General features: G+C 35.2%; 1 protein-coding gene across 1 annotated transcript; it reads right to left on the bottom strand.

Annotated features, from left to right (window-relative positions):
- Nucleotides 1–2381: 2381 nt before the first annotated feature.
- LOC126722007 (exopolygalacturonase-like) lies at nt 2382–6897 on the bottom strand. Its single transcript, XM_050425147.1, has 5 exons — nt 6880–6897; nt 4392–4502; nt 3865–4173; nt 2758–3273; nt 2382–2618 (listed from the first exon to the last, which is right to left on the bottom strand). The coding sequence occupies exons 1-5, from the start codon at nt 6895–6897 to the stop codon at nt 2382–2384; spliced, it is 1191 nt and encodes a 396-aa protein (XP_050281104.1).
- Between the last annotated feature and the right edge of the window lie 8182 nt (nt 6898–15079).

Raw genomic sequence — 15079 nt, 5'->3', positions numbered from 1 at the left:
CTAAATAAGGGAAGTTATGAGATTGTTTTCCAACTCATTTAAGGTTGCTACCAAACATAGGAAAATGAGATAGTTTTATGGAAAAGGTTTTTTGAAAAATGACTTATTTTCTAGAAAACATTATTGCTAAAATAAATAGAGCGTTAGTAAGAAAATTAAGTTTACTAAAATATTTATGTAATTGGTTTTATTTCCTACCTTAATTTCTGCGTTGGTGGTATGATCAACTTCAATAATATGTGTTATATTTTCAAAAATAAAAGTGATTAAAGTTTAGTTGTTATAGAAATCTATATTAAAAATATACAATATTTAGAGAAACAAATTTGAATATATGGTGCCCGTTTTGTGAGTTTTACATCTTACCATTGTCGAAAAGTATGAGAGCAAGTTAATTTGGCATTAAAAACATGCATGCAGATGAATTGAATGTTACGATGACATGAACACAAGCATTTATTTGGTGAAGAATAAAAAAAATTTACAAAGAGTTTAATAACAATTTTTGTTTTATTCCAAAATATCCCAGCTACAGTAACAGAACAAATACTATCTACAATAGCACTCCAGATCATAGTAGCTTTTAGTAAAAGCTTGAACTCAAACAACTCTAAAAATAACTATCCAACATTCCATAATTTCATTTAAATAAAGAAAAAGGGAACATGATAGACTGAAGTAAATGAAATTCTACTTAATATAGAACTCCTATAACCTATTTGCAAATAGTATTTCCTTATTCCGCATTAAGGATCTAGCCTCGTTTCTTAATATTGTGTTAGAAGTGGCCCGTTGGTTGCTATTGCGTTTTCCAAATTGAAGCTTTGTTATTTTCAATCACAATCATTAGTAGTAGCTGAGAAAATAGTTATGTTTGCCTTGGAATGACGTAACATTCATATTTACAATACATGATATAATAATAATAGATTTCAATAATATTTAAATAGTACGTAAGAAGTACTATTTTTTTGGATATTAAAATAATATTATTTAAAATGTAAAGGGTGTACAAGAGATTATATCAATGGGGATACCATTATATGCACAGGCCTAGATTGATTAGTTATGATTAATTTGTACTCAATTATCTTTTACCAACGCCAAAAAAAAAAAAAAAAAAAAAAAAAAAAACCATAAGTGTAAATATTTTTCATTTTGAATGAAAAATTTTTAATTTAGGTTTTTTTTTTTTTTTTTTTTAAAGTAGTAGTTTGAATTTTATAATTTTATAGTTAATATTAGGAGGATTTGAACCGTGATTCCCTTAATAAATGACAGCATGTTATGTCATTGAACTACAAAATTATTGATAAAAGACAATAGTTAATGCAACAAACCATTTAGGTACTTGAAATCATTTAATTTCGTTGTTAATCATTTGTTAGATTATGCAGATTAATCATCCAAAATTGCTTCATTTTATGCTTTGTTTGTTTCGATGGAAAATATTGTGTAAAGATAGTTATTCTTATTTTCTAGTGTTTGGTAGTATTAGACTAAATGAGTCATAGGAAAATGATCTTTAGCCAACATAAAAAGCATAACTTATTTTAAGACCACTAATTTTTTTTTGGAAAACAACTCTATCTCACAGCAAGCTAAATAAGGGAAGTTATGAGATTGTTTTCCAACTCATTTAAGGTTGCTACCAAACATAGGAAAATGAGATAGTTTTTATGGAAAAGGTTTTTTGAAAAATGACTTATTTTCTAGAAAACATTATTGCTAAAATAAATAGAGCGTTAGTAAGAAAATTAAGTAAGTTTACTAAAATATTTATGTAATTGGTTTTATTTCCTACCTTAATTTCTGCGTTGGTGGTATGATCAACTTCAATAATATGTGTTATATTTTCAAAAATAAAAGTGATTAAAGTTTAGTTGTTATAGAAATCTATATTAAAAATATACAATATTTAGAGAAACAAATTTGAATATATGGTGCCCGTTTTGTGAGTTTTACGTCTTACCGTTGTCGAAAAGTATGAGAGCAAGTTAATTTGGCATTAGAATCATGCATGCAGATGAATTGGATGTTACCGTGACATGACTACAAGCATTTATTTGGTGAAGAATAAAAAAAATTTACAAAGAGTTTAATAACAATTTTTGTTTTATTCCAAAATATCCCAGCTACAGTAACAGAACAAATACTATCTACAATAGCACTCCAGATCATAGTAGCTTTTAGTAAAAGCTTGAACTCAAACAACTCTAAAAATAACTATCCAACATTCCACAATTTCATTTAAATAAAGAAAAAGGGAACATGATAGACTGAAGTAAATGAAATTCTACTTAATATAGAACTCCTATAACCTATTTGCAAATAGTATTTCCTTATTCCGCATTAGTTACAATAGCTTGGGGGACATTTTATTATTGTTTAGTGGTACAAGCAGGAGGATTCTGCTTGCCCGAAACGGCGGGCTTGACATTAACACAAGTGGAAGTAGTAGATCCTCCAGCGCCTTTGTATGCGAGATCAATGTTAGCAACCACCACTTGTTGACATGGTACACCGCTACTACAAATAAGCTTCATAGCTTCCTTTGTTGAAGAAGTGCCTCTAATGTTCTTGAAGCTAACATTGCTGATCTTAACTTTCGAGGGAGACTGAAAGCGAAACAAACAAACAAAAACCCACCCAAGAATTTGATATTAGTATCTGTAATTTGTTTTTTTTTTTTTTTTTTTTTTTTTTATAACTTTTAACATCAAAATGAGTGTATATATTTGTGATGTTCATAATAACCTTGCTTGAGCATTGACCATTTGGGCAGTAGCCTTGATCAATGAGGATAGGATTGGCAACATTGTTCATGACAATATTCTCGAAATGTATATCAGAAGCAGTTCCAGGTGTGGAAGCAGGCCATGTTTTGATTCTAACACCATTCGTTGTACTGCTAAGGGTGCCACCAATTACTCTAATTCCTGAAACTGGTTGTTCATTTTCGTACTTTCCAAGACTTCCAACGCTGATACCATGGCCAGGTCCACAAGTTACTTGGTTAATAGTAACACCTTGGGTTCCATCACCAATGGAGATGCAATCGTCACCTGTTCCAACTTTGGCATTGCTGATGGTGATGCTAGATGAATGTCCAATGTGGATTCCATCGGTGTTAGGGCTATTTCCGGGTGCAGTGATGGTAACATCTTGGATTTGTAAGCTCTTACATCCGTAAACGTTTATGTGGAAAGCTTTGCTGTCCTTCGATTGAATGTCACTGACTATTGAATTTGTGACAAAATCGAACCTTATACTCTGTTTATGTTTAAAAGTTAGATAAATCAAAACATCAAATATGAACGCCATAGTTTCATTTAAATATTCTCCTAAAAATATTTTCATTTAAATATATTATAGCAAAATGCTGACGCCTCTTTGAATTACTATATTAAAAAAAATTACAAATATATATCAATGAATGTTGTTGGTACTACTTCAACAATATTATATAAAAAATTCTTTCTAGACTGAACAATTTGTCACAAATTGATGTTATATGTGAGTATGATTGGTGAGCTATCACTTTCACCTTTAACCACCACTTTTTCTCCATTACACACAGTTGCACAAGTTAGGGTCATGGCTCAAAAGTTGTGTCCATATTCCGTATATGGACTTTCTCATATATAAATTTTAAATTTTCTTTTTTGGTGAGTTGTGACACCTCACTATATAAAGCTTACGTCAAATTATTAATAATTTGATAATATCCTTAACATCATTAGATGAATAAGTGCTTGAATTAGTATTTTGTGATGGTTAAAGTTCTTAAAGTTGTAGTGTCTGTATATATCTACATAAAAATAATGGAAATTTAAATGCAATTTATTAAGATTGAAATCTTACGGTAGGAAGCATTTTGCAGTCGGAGTCATGGTCACAATTATTTTTTTGCCATGCCGTTTGTCCTTTGCCATCAAAAACTCCACCACCTGACACAGTGAGACTGTCGATATGTTGAAAAGAAACCCAAAAGTCTTTACCCTTGAAGGAGGCAACGTCTGATGGGGCCACTAGGGTACCCTGAAGGTTAAACTCAATAGCACCTTTGCATGGACCTAACAAAGTCACTAGACCTAGTTTGTATGTCCCTGTTGAAATCACAACTTTACTTCCTGCTACTGCGCACGCAGCTGTCCAAGCTTTCGTCAAAGCCTAATAAACACATTATGAAAAATCAAAATCAGTATATTACAATCATTTTTCATGTTAATGTTTTATGATCTGGTCAAGACACCAAATAGTTTTTAGTATAAGCATAGATTGAACCTAAGTTCTTTTATTTGAAATTAAAAGACTTTACTGGTTAAGTTAACTAGAACCCACTTTACATGTTAATTAGGTATAGTTAACTGCGCTACACATATTTATACCTGGGTGATATCGCCATTAGGCTGTCCTCCATATGATTTAATGTCAAAGACTTGCACGGCATTGGTGGATGCCAAAAACAATAGCAAGGAAATTGTTACAATGCTCAAATTCTCTCCCATTTATTGTTCTTTATTTCTCTGCTATTAACAATTTGTTGTATGGTATGATGGTTTCCCTATTTCGTTTGAAGCTATTTATACTGCAGTACCTGAGCTCATCACCATTAAAGCCATCCAACTGATATTAACTAATTTTATGCATGGTTGCGAAGAAATCTCCTTTTTACACTTCAACTTCTATACTATTATTAGCTTTCATGCTTCCTCCTTCACTAATTAATTAATAGTTTATCGTTATAATCAAATCGTTGATGTCCAGTTAAGAATTAATCAATTTTAGAAACCATGGAAGGATAAATTTTTAACAACTTTATGATTGAATTATGCTAATAACTCTAAAGGATTGTAACATGTCTTTTTTTTGGTCCATTATTCTATAAGATAAGATTATTACTACTATATATCACCCTAACTTCTTAGCCTTAAATGGCAAGCTCTTAGCTACCTGAAATCTGTTCATTTTCTCCTTGATGCAAATTGAATACTTGCCGTTAGAGAGGGAGGAAAAAGTCTAGAAAAATAACCACCTCCAAAACTATCCAAATTTAGTATAGGTAGCATGCCTGTCTTCAGTGTAAAATAGGAAATAAAGAAAACACTATATAGGAGAAGCTGAACTCACCTTTTCAATTATTACATTTATCATCATTACTATAATTAGTTTACAGATCCTTGTCAATTATTATATACTAGCCAGTAACCCGTGCAATGCACGAAAAAGTTAGACATAATCCTCTTTGTCTAAATAAGAAATTTGATAATTATGATAACTAACGAACATTTATTATAATCGTAATGCCAAGAATATTGTAGTTGTCACCTTTCGAGTATTTTTAAAGAAAATATTTAGAGTCAAAATTCTCACTTCTCTATTGCGACTATCGAATTAAAAACAAAAGAAATCAACAAATACTTTCAATGGTCTTTCTTTGAATTTAGAATTTTGAAATTGGAAACGTTTTTTGGTTCTTAATGTGGAGACAAATATTGTCTATCTATGGGTTTCTAGCATGTAGAATACAAAAGCTCTGTCGACTTACCCTTCTTAATTATCCAATCGTGAAAAAGTCTTGCAGTTGATCATTACATGTTAGGCTTATTACACACAGTACTTGATGGAACATAGCAATTATTTCACCATTATTTTGTTGTCATATCATTGTACCATGTTATTCACAAGAAAGATGAAAAAATTAATTGTTAATTGTTTTTGGCTTTTCTAAAGGGAGCTCATTTTATTTGTTTGGCTAGTACAAATTATCAGGTTGTATAATGAGTTTTGTTTTCTTTCTTTTTGTAGGTTAAGACTATTAGGTGATCTATTAAAGAACTAGCAATGGGTTGAGGGAGATGCTCTGGCTCATTTCCTTCCATTCTCAACTTATTATATTCAGCATTCTCAAGTGTCATGATTCTGAGACTGTGGACCATTAGTTTTTGGTTTAGGGCAGCCAAACTGGCATCTATGTCATCATCCTCTACAGTATGTAAGGTTAGTGTACTTGGTTCTGACTCATAATACGACCCCAATTCTAGAACCTCTCTTCCATGGTTGTCATACCCAGGGCCAAACCTTGAGCTGACATTGGTGATATCACTCTAATCTGAAAGATGCCCGTAGGGATATTCTTTATGATGCATCTGGTTGGCTTGTGTATTTTCCTCTCTTCCATCCTCTAACACATTTATCAACCTATATTGATTACTATTAGTATCGCTCCACCTGTTAGCTTCAGTATCATCTTTAATATCTTGATCATAGTAGTCCATATCACTGTCATATTCCTCATAGAATAGGTTTGTGTCTTCATCTTCTCTATCATTAGGGGGTTCACCCCAATCACCTCCGTTGTATGGACTATCATAACTTCCGTTACTGTTGTCATCACCATTGGTGCTGCTATCATCATCACCATGTCCATTATCATTGTTGTTGTTGTCACTACTACTATCACTCTTGTCTTCACTTCCATCTTCATAATCACTAAGGGCTGCTCCCCCTTCCTCATCTTCATCACTAGCTCTTAGTTCATACGGGCTCTTCAATGTATGCTGGCAGGCCTCCCAATATTCTTCTTCTTCTATCTGGTAGCGTAGTCATGGCAAAAGGATCCATGTGATCAACCCAATTAGTAGGGACCTAAGTTGCATCTTCCAACTTTAATTCTGGAGCGTTATTGTGACAATCAAGTAGTATCCTGAAACCAAGCACCATTTTCTTTGTTATAGGATCGAATTTTGGTTCTAGGAATCCCCAATAACGTTAACTTTCTCCAACTTTTACAAACTTCCCATTCAGTGTAGGAGTGTAGGGCTTCAGAGGTTTTAGAGGACAAGGGAGTCATTTTGCTTTGGCTTTGGCTCAGACCATCTTTCTCATTCCCATATCTAACAAATCATCATTAGTGGGCTTATAGCCTAGCCCAAAAGGTGGTGTGGCAGTAGGAATTGCCAAGTCTTGAACGGTTGGTTTCTTCACAGCTCTCCCTTGATTCATCCTAGGAAGGTAGTTCATCCTTCTTATCATTGCTACGACATTGTTGTTACCATAAGGAGCAAAGTCCATTGGGATCTTTTCAACTTCTTCTTCTTCTCTCTTTTCAAAGCTAAGCTGCTCGATCTCAAAGCCATCCAAGGTCAATGGCTCCTTCTTAGAATCAATGCCATAAACGGGTTTAGGCACAGACAAAGTATCTCTATATATGGTCACAATAGCCCCTTCGTGTGGAAACCGAACCTTTTGATATAGGAAAGAAGGCACAGCTTTTGTGTCATGGATCCAAGGTCGCCTAAGGAGCATATTAAAGCATGAAGCCATATTAAGGACCTGAAAATCCACCTTCTTGACCATCGGTCTGATGGTGAGCTCTAATGTTATGGTTCCCAAGACTTCTCTTCTACTGTTGTCGTATGCCCTCACATGTTAATCTGTAGGCACAAAGTCTTCAATGCTCAGGCGAAGGCCGCTTGTAGTCTTCAAAGGACAGACATTCAAGGCACTTCCATCATCTATTAAAACCATTGGTAACATTTTCCCCATGGAATCCACAGTAATATGCAATGGATCATTGTGGTGCTTCTCCTTCCTGATTAGATCCTTGTTGGAATAGGAAATAGTGAGTTCCCTATTTATGGACCCAATCATAGCATTCAAATCTTAGGAGGTTGTGGTTGTTGGGACTTGGATTTGGTTGAGCAGGTCTACTAGGTTTTATCGATGTTTGTATGAGGCCATGAGTAAACCCTATAAGGATATGTTGGCATGTGTCTTCTCCAGTTACTTGAGGAATTCATCTTCTTTAGTAAGTGTTTGTTGAGCGGACCTGTTCAGTGCTTCAACTGGGTTGTCGGTCTCTAAATGTAGGGGTTTAAAGTGTCTCTCCCCTTGTGATGTGGGCAATTTTGGTTGAATCATGGGAATCAATGTCTCGAGGTTTGAAGTGTCTCCCCTCATTTGTGGATGTTTGGTTGTTTTCTTGGGAATAAATGTCTCAGGGTTTGAAGTGTCTCCCCCCATTTGTAGATGTTTGGTTGTTTTCTTGGGGTTTGAAGTTTCTTCCCCCATTTGTGGGTGTTTGGTTGTTCTCTTGGGGTTTGAAGTGTCTCCTCCCATTTGTTGATGTTTGGTTGTTTTCTTGTTCTGGTACTTCATTCCATATGTCATATTTTGTGACAGTAGCAGTTGTTCTATCATTAATTCTTCCTACGTCGTCATGAAACACTCGGGTAGGTCATAGATCAACTTGGACAGGTTTTTCTTATTATCTTCTTTGGTCATCAAGCAATTAACCCTTGGTCCTTTCCCAAAATTGTGATTGGGCAAGGGATTGTTAAAGATGCTAGACCTTGTAGGCGGCTCAATCACTTTATTGTCTATTAGGCCTTGAATTGCATGACGAAGGGCGAAACAACGGTCAGTGTCATGACCAGGTACTTGGTGGTAGGAACATCTTTTATTCATATCAAATCCTGAGGGCAAGGGGTTTGGAATTGGTCTTGGGTCTAAGGGTTTCAGTAACCATTTTGCCTTTAGCTTATCAAACACTTGGCCCATTGGTCTTGCACAGGTGCAATGCGTGCAATCAATTGATAAGGATCATTTTTATGAATATTGGAAACCTCTACAATCTTAGAATTAGATCCTAGATTCTTTCTAAACCATGGAAGGTCATCAATCTTTATAGTACCATTGTTCATAGCATCTTCAATTTGAGTTTCGGCAGCAATTGAAGCTTTAAAATTAGGGAAATACTGTGCAAACAAATATTTATGGTATACAGGCAATAAGTTCTTTACAACCATGGCTAATTGTTCTTCTTCACTCGGCCTACTCATCATCTATGCAGCCTTGGCTCTCCATTTGGTAATGAAAGTAGAGAAGGATTCTTTCGGCTCTTGCTTGGTAGTCTCAAGGTCTCTTCTTGTGACGTCCACTTCTATATTGTACTTGTATTGCTTGTGAAACTCTCGGTAGATGTCCTCCCAACCTCTTGCTCTTGCATTATCTAGGTTGAGGAACCATCTAAGTACTTCCTCAGTCGCACCTAAGGGCTGCATAGCTCTCATATACATCTTCAGATGAGACTTTGCGTAGCCGGTCCCATCAAACTTGTCTAGATTTGGCATCTTGAACTTGGGTGGCAACCTTGCATTAAGGAATAGGGAAAGAGAATCGTAATCCATAAGTTCCTCCATCTTGCGGGCTCTTCTAATCATCTCCTCCATTTTATTCATCCTTTCATTGATCTTCTTCTCATTCTCTATGGCTGGTGGATCATGATCAATATTATCCCCTTTTTTATTACTTTTCAAATTCTGAAGCTGTTGCATTATACAGTTCACTTAATCTAACTAGCTACCATAGTGTTAAGTAGCTCTTGGGTGTTCATGGGTTCTTCTGTGTTTGGGTGTTCTCCCTCTTCTGTCATGTTACTAGGAACTTCAGACTTCTTGTAGCTTGAATTGTCTTGGAGGTCAAAGACGGGGTTGTGATGTTGTAGCAATGGAGTTTCTTCTATATTTGAAGGCTTCAGTATTATGATGGGAGTGATAGGGTTGGAGCTGGAGCTACTGGCTTAAGTGTCGGGCTTTAGTTCTCTTTGTAGCCTTCCTTTAAATCTTGACTAGATTCTCCCTTAATGACAGGCTTGGTTGGGTTAGTCAAAGCTAAGACCCCATCCATATCCATCAGTCAATCAAAACAAACACACACAACATGCAATGCAATTTTAACCGGGACTGACCTAAGGATAAGTTCTAAGTTATTATGTTGTAGGGTGGGTTTGTTGTTTCATTGTTTCCCATAGCTAGGACGTTACACCTCCCAACTTGTAATGTAATGAACATTGCGTTGGTCCAAGCAGCATGGTTTGTTTATTATAGTAAATAGGAAATGATCCAATGACTTTGGGCTATGAGTTGGTGAGTTCGCCACTGGGTACTTGAATCTAGTGAAGACCGGTGATCCATGGTTACTACCACCACAAAATTGTTGAAAGGGGTGCACACATTGTTGTTTGGATGGCACACATTATGACAGTTAGGGAAAGATTTTAACTCCCAAAACAAACAACAAAATATCATACACCACAATATTATGCAACATCCCATCAAACATAAATAAACAAACAACAACTATATCATGCAAGACCATGCAAAACAAAGGTACATATTTGGTCACTTAAGTCTAATACGAAGCTTAGCCCTTGACATCCCTAACAGAGTCGCCACTGTGAAAGATGTGTCCTTTAAAAAAAGAGATTTGGGTACCTTTTTAGGGCACCTCTCCTTTTGGGTAAGTGGTATGGAGTCTCCATTTATTTTTCTTTATACAAAAAAATAAGAAAAAAAATACTAATTAATAAATACATGACTGAATAGTTCCAGTCATTGATTGCATAAAAATTACATATATGGAAAATTGAAAAGTTACATTACTTTGGGTCCTAGTTACAATCTACCAAATATTTACATGGCTTGTTGCCCTAGTTACATTCTACCCAAAAAAAAAAAAAAAAAAATGAAGACAAGGCTAGATCTACTAAACCAAAAACCTAAATCTGGAGGCTAGGTTAGGGAATAGGGAGGTGTTCGGCACCCATTCCGCCCAGAAAAAGTCTGATCTTCTAGACTTTAGTGACCAATGTACTATGCTATGCATGTCATGCCTGATATGTTGAACATGTGAATGAAAAATTAAATCACACAAATTTATGTATGGATGAAATCTCTTCTTTTGTTAGAAAAATCAGATTTGTTTTTATTATTAAAAAATGATTTTGATTTGTCAAAATATCAGATCTGGTTTGTGGGATGTAAAAAAAAATTGTGATGACAAAAATTCAGATCTGTTTTGTTATATAAAAAAAAAATGATTTTTGATGACAAAAATTCAGATCTGTTTTATTATATATATATATATATATATATTTTTTTTTAAATTTCTAAGAAGAAAACTTCACTCATAGTCTAAAATTATGCAATCATGAATTAAAATAAACACAAACACAATAATACATAATCTGTTTCTTATTTCAACAATTTGCATGTATTAAGAAAATCATATTTGAGAAAAATTTAGATCTGCATCTCATAAAGATGCAGATCTCTTTTTGTTTGAGAAAATTGAGATCTACATCTTAAGAAAGATGCAAATCAGTTTTTGTATTGAGTAAAAATTCAGATCTACATCTTATAAAGATGCAGATCTGTTTTGCTTTAAGAAAAATTCAAATCTACATCTAATGAAGATTCAGACCTATTTTGTTTTAAGAAAAAAATTAGATCTACATCATATAAAGATGCAGATCTATTTTGGAGATGTAGATCTGTCTCGTTTTAAGAAAATAATTGTTCACTTGCAAATTTATTGAAATTCAAGAAAAAGATTATAACAATCATATAGAAAATATCATGCTTCACACAAAAGGACAATTAACAATTCATAGATATTTGAAAAAGAAAGATATATAAAATGCATCATCACATCACAAGAGAAGGGTGAAGGAAACAACCTCTTGCATGAGCACACTTTGTTTTTGAGAGAATGTTTTAGGGTTCAAAGAAATTTATTCAATTCTCTTTGAAACCTAAAAACCCTAATTTTGTAACAACACTCAGAGAGAGGATACAAAAATATGTGTGGTTTGAGAGTAAAAAACGTATGCCTCTCAGAGCGTAAAAAAAAGATGCTGAATTATGAGGTTCAGTCTCTATTTATAGAGGCCAGAAGACTCTAAAAAATAGATACGGATGATTAGGGTTTGAATCCAGACGCATCCTTTTGCAAAAAGGTCGAAAAGGGTGTGCCTTATCATCACCTGAAAACTGTTGGGCCAAAGCCCATCACATGAAAATTTGTCCTTATGGCTCTGTGTTTGGGTGCCGTTTGGACTCCTTTTCTAAGATTTTTTGGCTAGTCCTTATACCTAGACATGTTTTCATCCTCCGTCTATGATTTTTCATCTCTTTTTTGGATAATTCCGGCTTTTTTAAGAACAATTATCTTCTGGATAAATCCCTTAAAATAAATCTTGATAATGTTCAAATTATCCCCAATTTTGTTGTTATCCAATCATCCCTTTTATTACTATGCATGCATCCCAATTTTAAAACACTAATTATCAACCATTCACAAAATTATATAATTAATTTTAATTGTTTGACCAATCATAATTAATTTAAATTAATAATGTGCGGTCGATTCTTCCTAGACACAATGCATGTTGACCGTGCAAACTTGATCATGCGATATCTTTCAATCTGATGGTCCGATTCAGAAACCGGAAACACCGTTGTGACAGTAAGAATCTCAAGATCATTTTTATGATATGCAATGAATGAATTAGTGCATACAATGCAGGAAAAAAAAAAATTAATGCATGTGATGCAAGAATTATATTTTTTGTATATGGATGGTCACTCCAGTCATCTTCCTTGATTAAATCATGGGTGCAAAATCGAGTGTCTCCACTAAGTATAGCAACAGGGGTCGCCCACGTACTAGTGCTTGCAGGGTAGAAAGATGATTCATTATCTGTTGGATCCTTTAAAAGGCTTCCTCTATTCAGTTCCCCAAGTGAACTTAGCACCTTTTTTCAACAGTTTGGATAAATCACTTATGACCAAAGCTAATCCTGGCACAAACCTCCTGATGTAGGAGACCCTCCCTAGGAAACTTTTGAGCTCTCTAATCGTTGTAGGCATTTCCATTATTGCGATTGCTGTGGCTTTGGCTGCATCTACACTTATGCCTCTGTGATGTATTAGGAATCCAAGGAATTTTCCAGCAGATACTCTGAAGGCACACTTCATGAGGTTCATGCGTAGTTTGTACCTTTTGCACCTTTCAAAAATTTGTTTAAGTATTTGGAAGTGTCCTGCTTTGGTCTTTGACTTTACCACAATATCATCCACATAATCTTCCATTTCCCTATGCATCATATCATGGAAGATGGCTGTCATGGTTCTTTGGTATGTGGCCCTTGCATTTTTAAGGTCAAATGGCATCACAGTGTAATAAAAATTTTCAATTGGGGTCCTGAATGCTGTCTTTGCATCTTTGGCAGCCATGCGGATTTGGTTATACCCACTATATCCATCCATAAATGAAAACATGGAGTTTCCCACAACTGAATCCACAAGGAGGTCAACGTTACACAGGGGGAACTCATCTGTTGGACATGCTTTGTTTAGATTGCAAAAATCCACACAATACCGAATTTGGCCATTCTATTTCTTCACGGGTACTACATTGGAAAGCCATTTGGGGTGCTGGATGGGCTTGATAAAACCACCTGCCAGCAGCTTCTTGACTTCCTGAGTTATTTGAGCTTCTAAATCAGTGTGAAAGACCCTGGCTGGCTGAACTACTGGCTTGACTCCCGGGTCTACAATTAGAGAATGGACCGCCAGTCCTGGATCCATACTAGGCATCTCATCATACATCCATGTGAATACATCCACATATTTCTTGAGTAATGCCACTAACTGCTCCTTTTCTTGTGCTGTCAACTGACTGCTAATAAGGTCAGGCTTCTGGGATCCCAGCTTAGGCCCCAGTTTTATCTCTTCTAATTCCTTCTAGGGCGGGATTTTTGCTTCCTTGATTGGGTCCTTTAAGATTTCTTCTTGAGCCATCATGCAATCCGGTGATCCAGGACCCTCCTGCATGATGCATTCAAGCCTTGTGCACATTCATAAATGATAAATTAACCTTCCTCCGGGTTCTCGTACTACCACGCATTCCCGAGATCCTGAGGAGTTGGTCTCCTTCTTTCTATCCAAAAGGTTCTTCAGATCATGGGCACCCCTCTCCTTCTTCTTCTTCTAAGACAGGTGCTCCTAGGGTCCCCAGCGTGGGGCTCTTGTCATCCAGTTCTAACTCGTCATAACACATTGTTTCCACAAATTTCACTTCTCCTTGGCTGAAAGGGTTCGGGTTGGCAGGGATCCTTACAGGCCTCTCATTCAATCTTTCTTTAACACATTGATGGTACGTGAAGGGAATAAGGCAATGCTTGTGGAGCCATGGGCATCCTAATAGAATATGGTAAGAAACCTCTGAGTTAATCACATGAAATCTGGTCAGGCCTACTATTAGGCCTACCCTTAAGGCCAACTACACATATCCCTTAGTTGATTCTGCTAACCCTCCAAATCCTATTATCTCCATGGGAGCCCCTAGGATCCTACTTTCAGTCAGGCCCATGGCCTCAACACTAAATTTAAAAAAAAAATAAAATAAATAAGAAGAAAGTATTATGGATATGTATTATGGAATGATGTAGTGTTTTTGTATTAAAACTTGGAAGGTGGTACTATTATGGTTGTCTTATGGAACAATGTCAAGTATTTTGAATGGTTAGGTATTAGGAGTTATGTGTTATGAATGCTTATGTTTAATCACGATAATGTAATACTTGGAAGTATATGTGCGTTTTTCTCTGTTTGGTCATGAATGCTAATGTTTCGTACTTTGAGATTAGCTTTTGGGTTTTGTTTTATTGATTTGAGTATTTTTCAAACTAGTAACTAACCCGTAAAATCTAATTGATGGTGAAAATTCGGACTTAAATGTTTCAATGCTCAAACCATTAGTTCTATAATTCCCCATAATTCAAACATTGGTTTATGAAATATTTTTAGAATTTGGACATTCGGGCATCCTTAACTCTCTCTCTCTCTCTCTCTAAATATATAGATTCATTTTTCATGTATTTACAAACTTGAAGACAACTTCACCAAACACCTTCCTAATAATTAAAATTGTCACCATATGTTTTCATTCATTTCAATTTTGTTGGACCCTTTTGTTTTGAAAAGGTTCCTTAAGTCTAAGCCCAATACAATCTTATGGGTCTGTTAAAGGGTTAGAGGAGTTGTGAGATACTGAGGGAGGGAATTGAGCTCAGTCCCACTATGGCCAATTAGGTAGTTCTAAGGATCCAATATGTGCACAAGTAGGTCCAAGAAATCAACAATATAGAAATATATTTGCAGAAATCACCCTGGATTGAAGTACAGCCCCCAAGTAATAATACAAATAAGGGGTACTATTTTTCTGGGAA

The sequence above is a fragment of the Quercus robur genome, chromosome 4, assembly GCF_932294415.1.
Source record: "Quercus robur chromosome 4, dhQueRobu3.1, whole genome shotgun sequence".
NCBI classification, from domain to species: domain Eukaryota; kingdom Viridiplantae; phylum Streptophyta; class Magnoliopsida; order Fagales; family Fagaceae; genus Quercus; species Quercus robur.
Note: the sequence above shows the minus strand (reverse complement) of the source record. Positions and strands in the feature narration are given on the sequence as shown.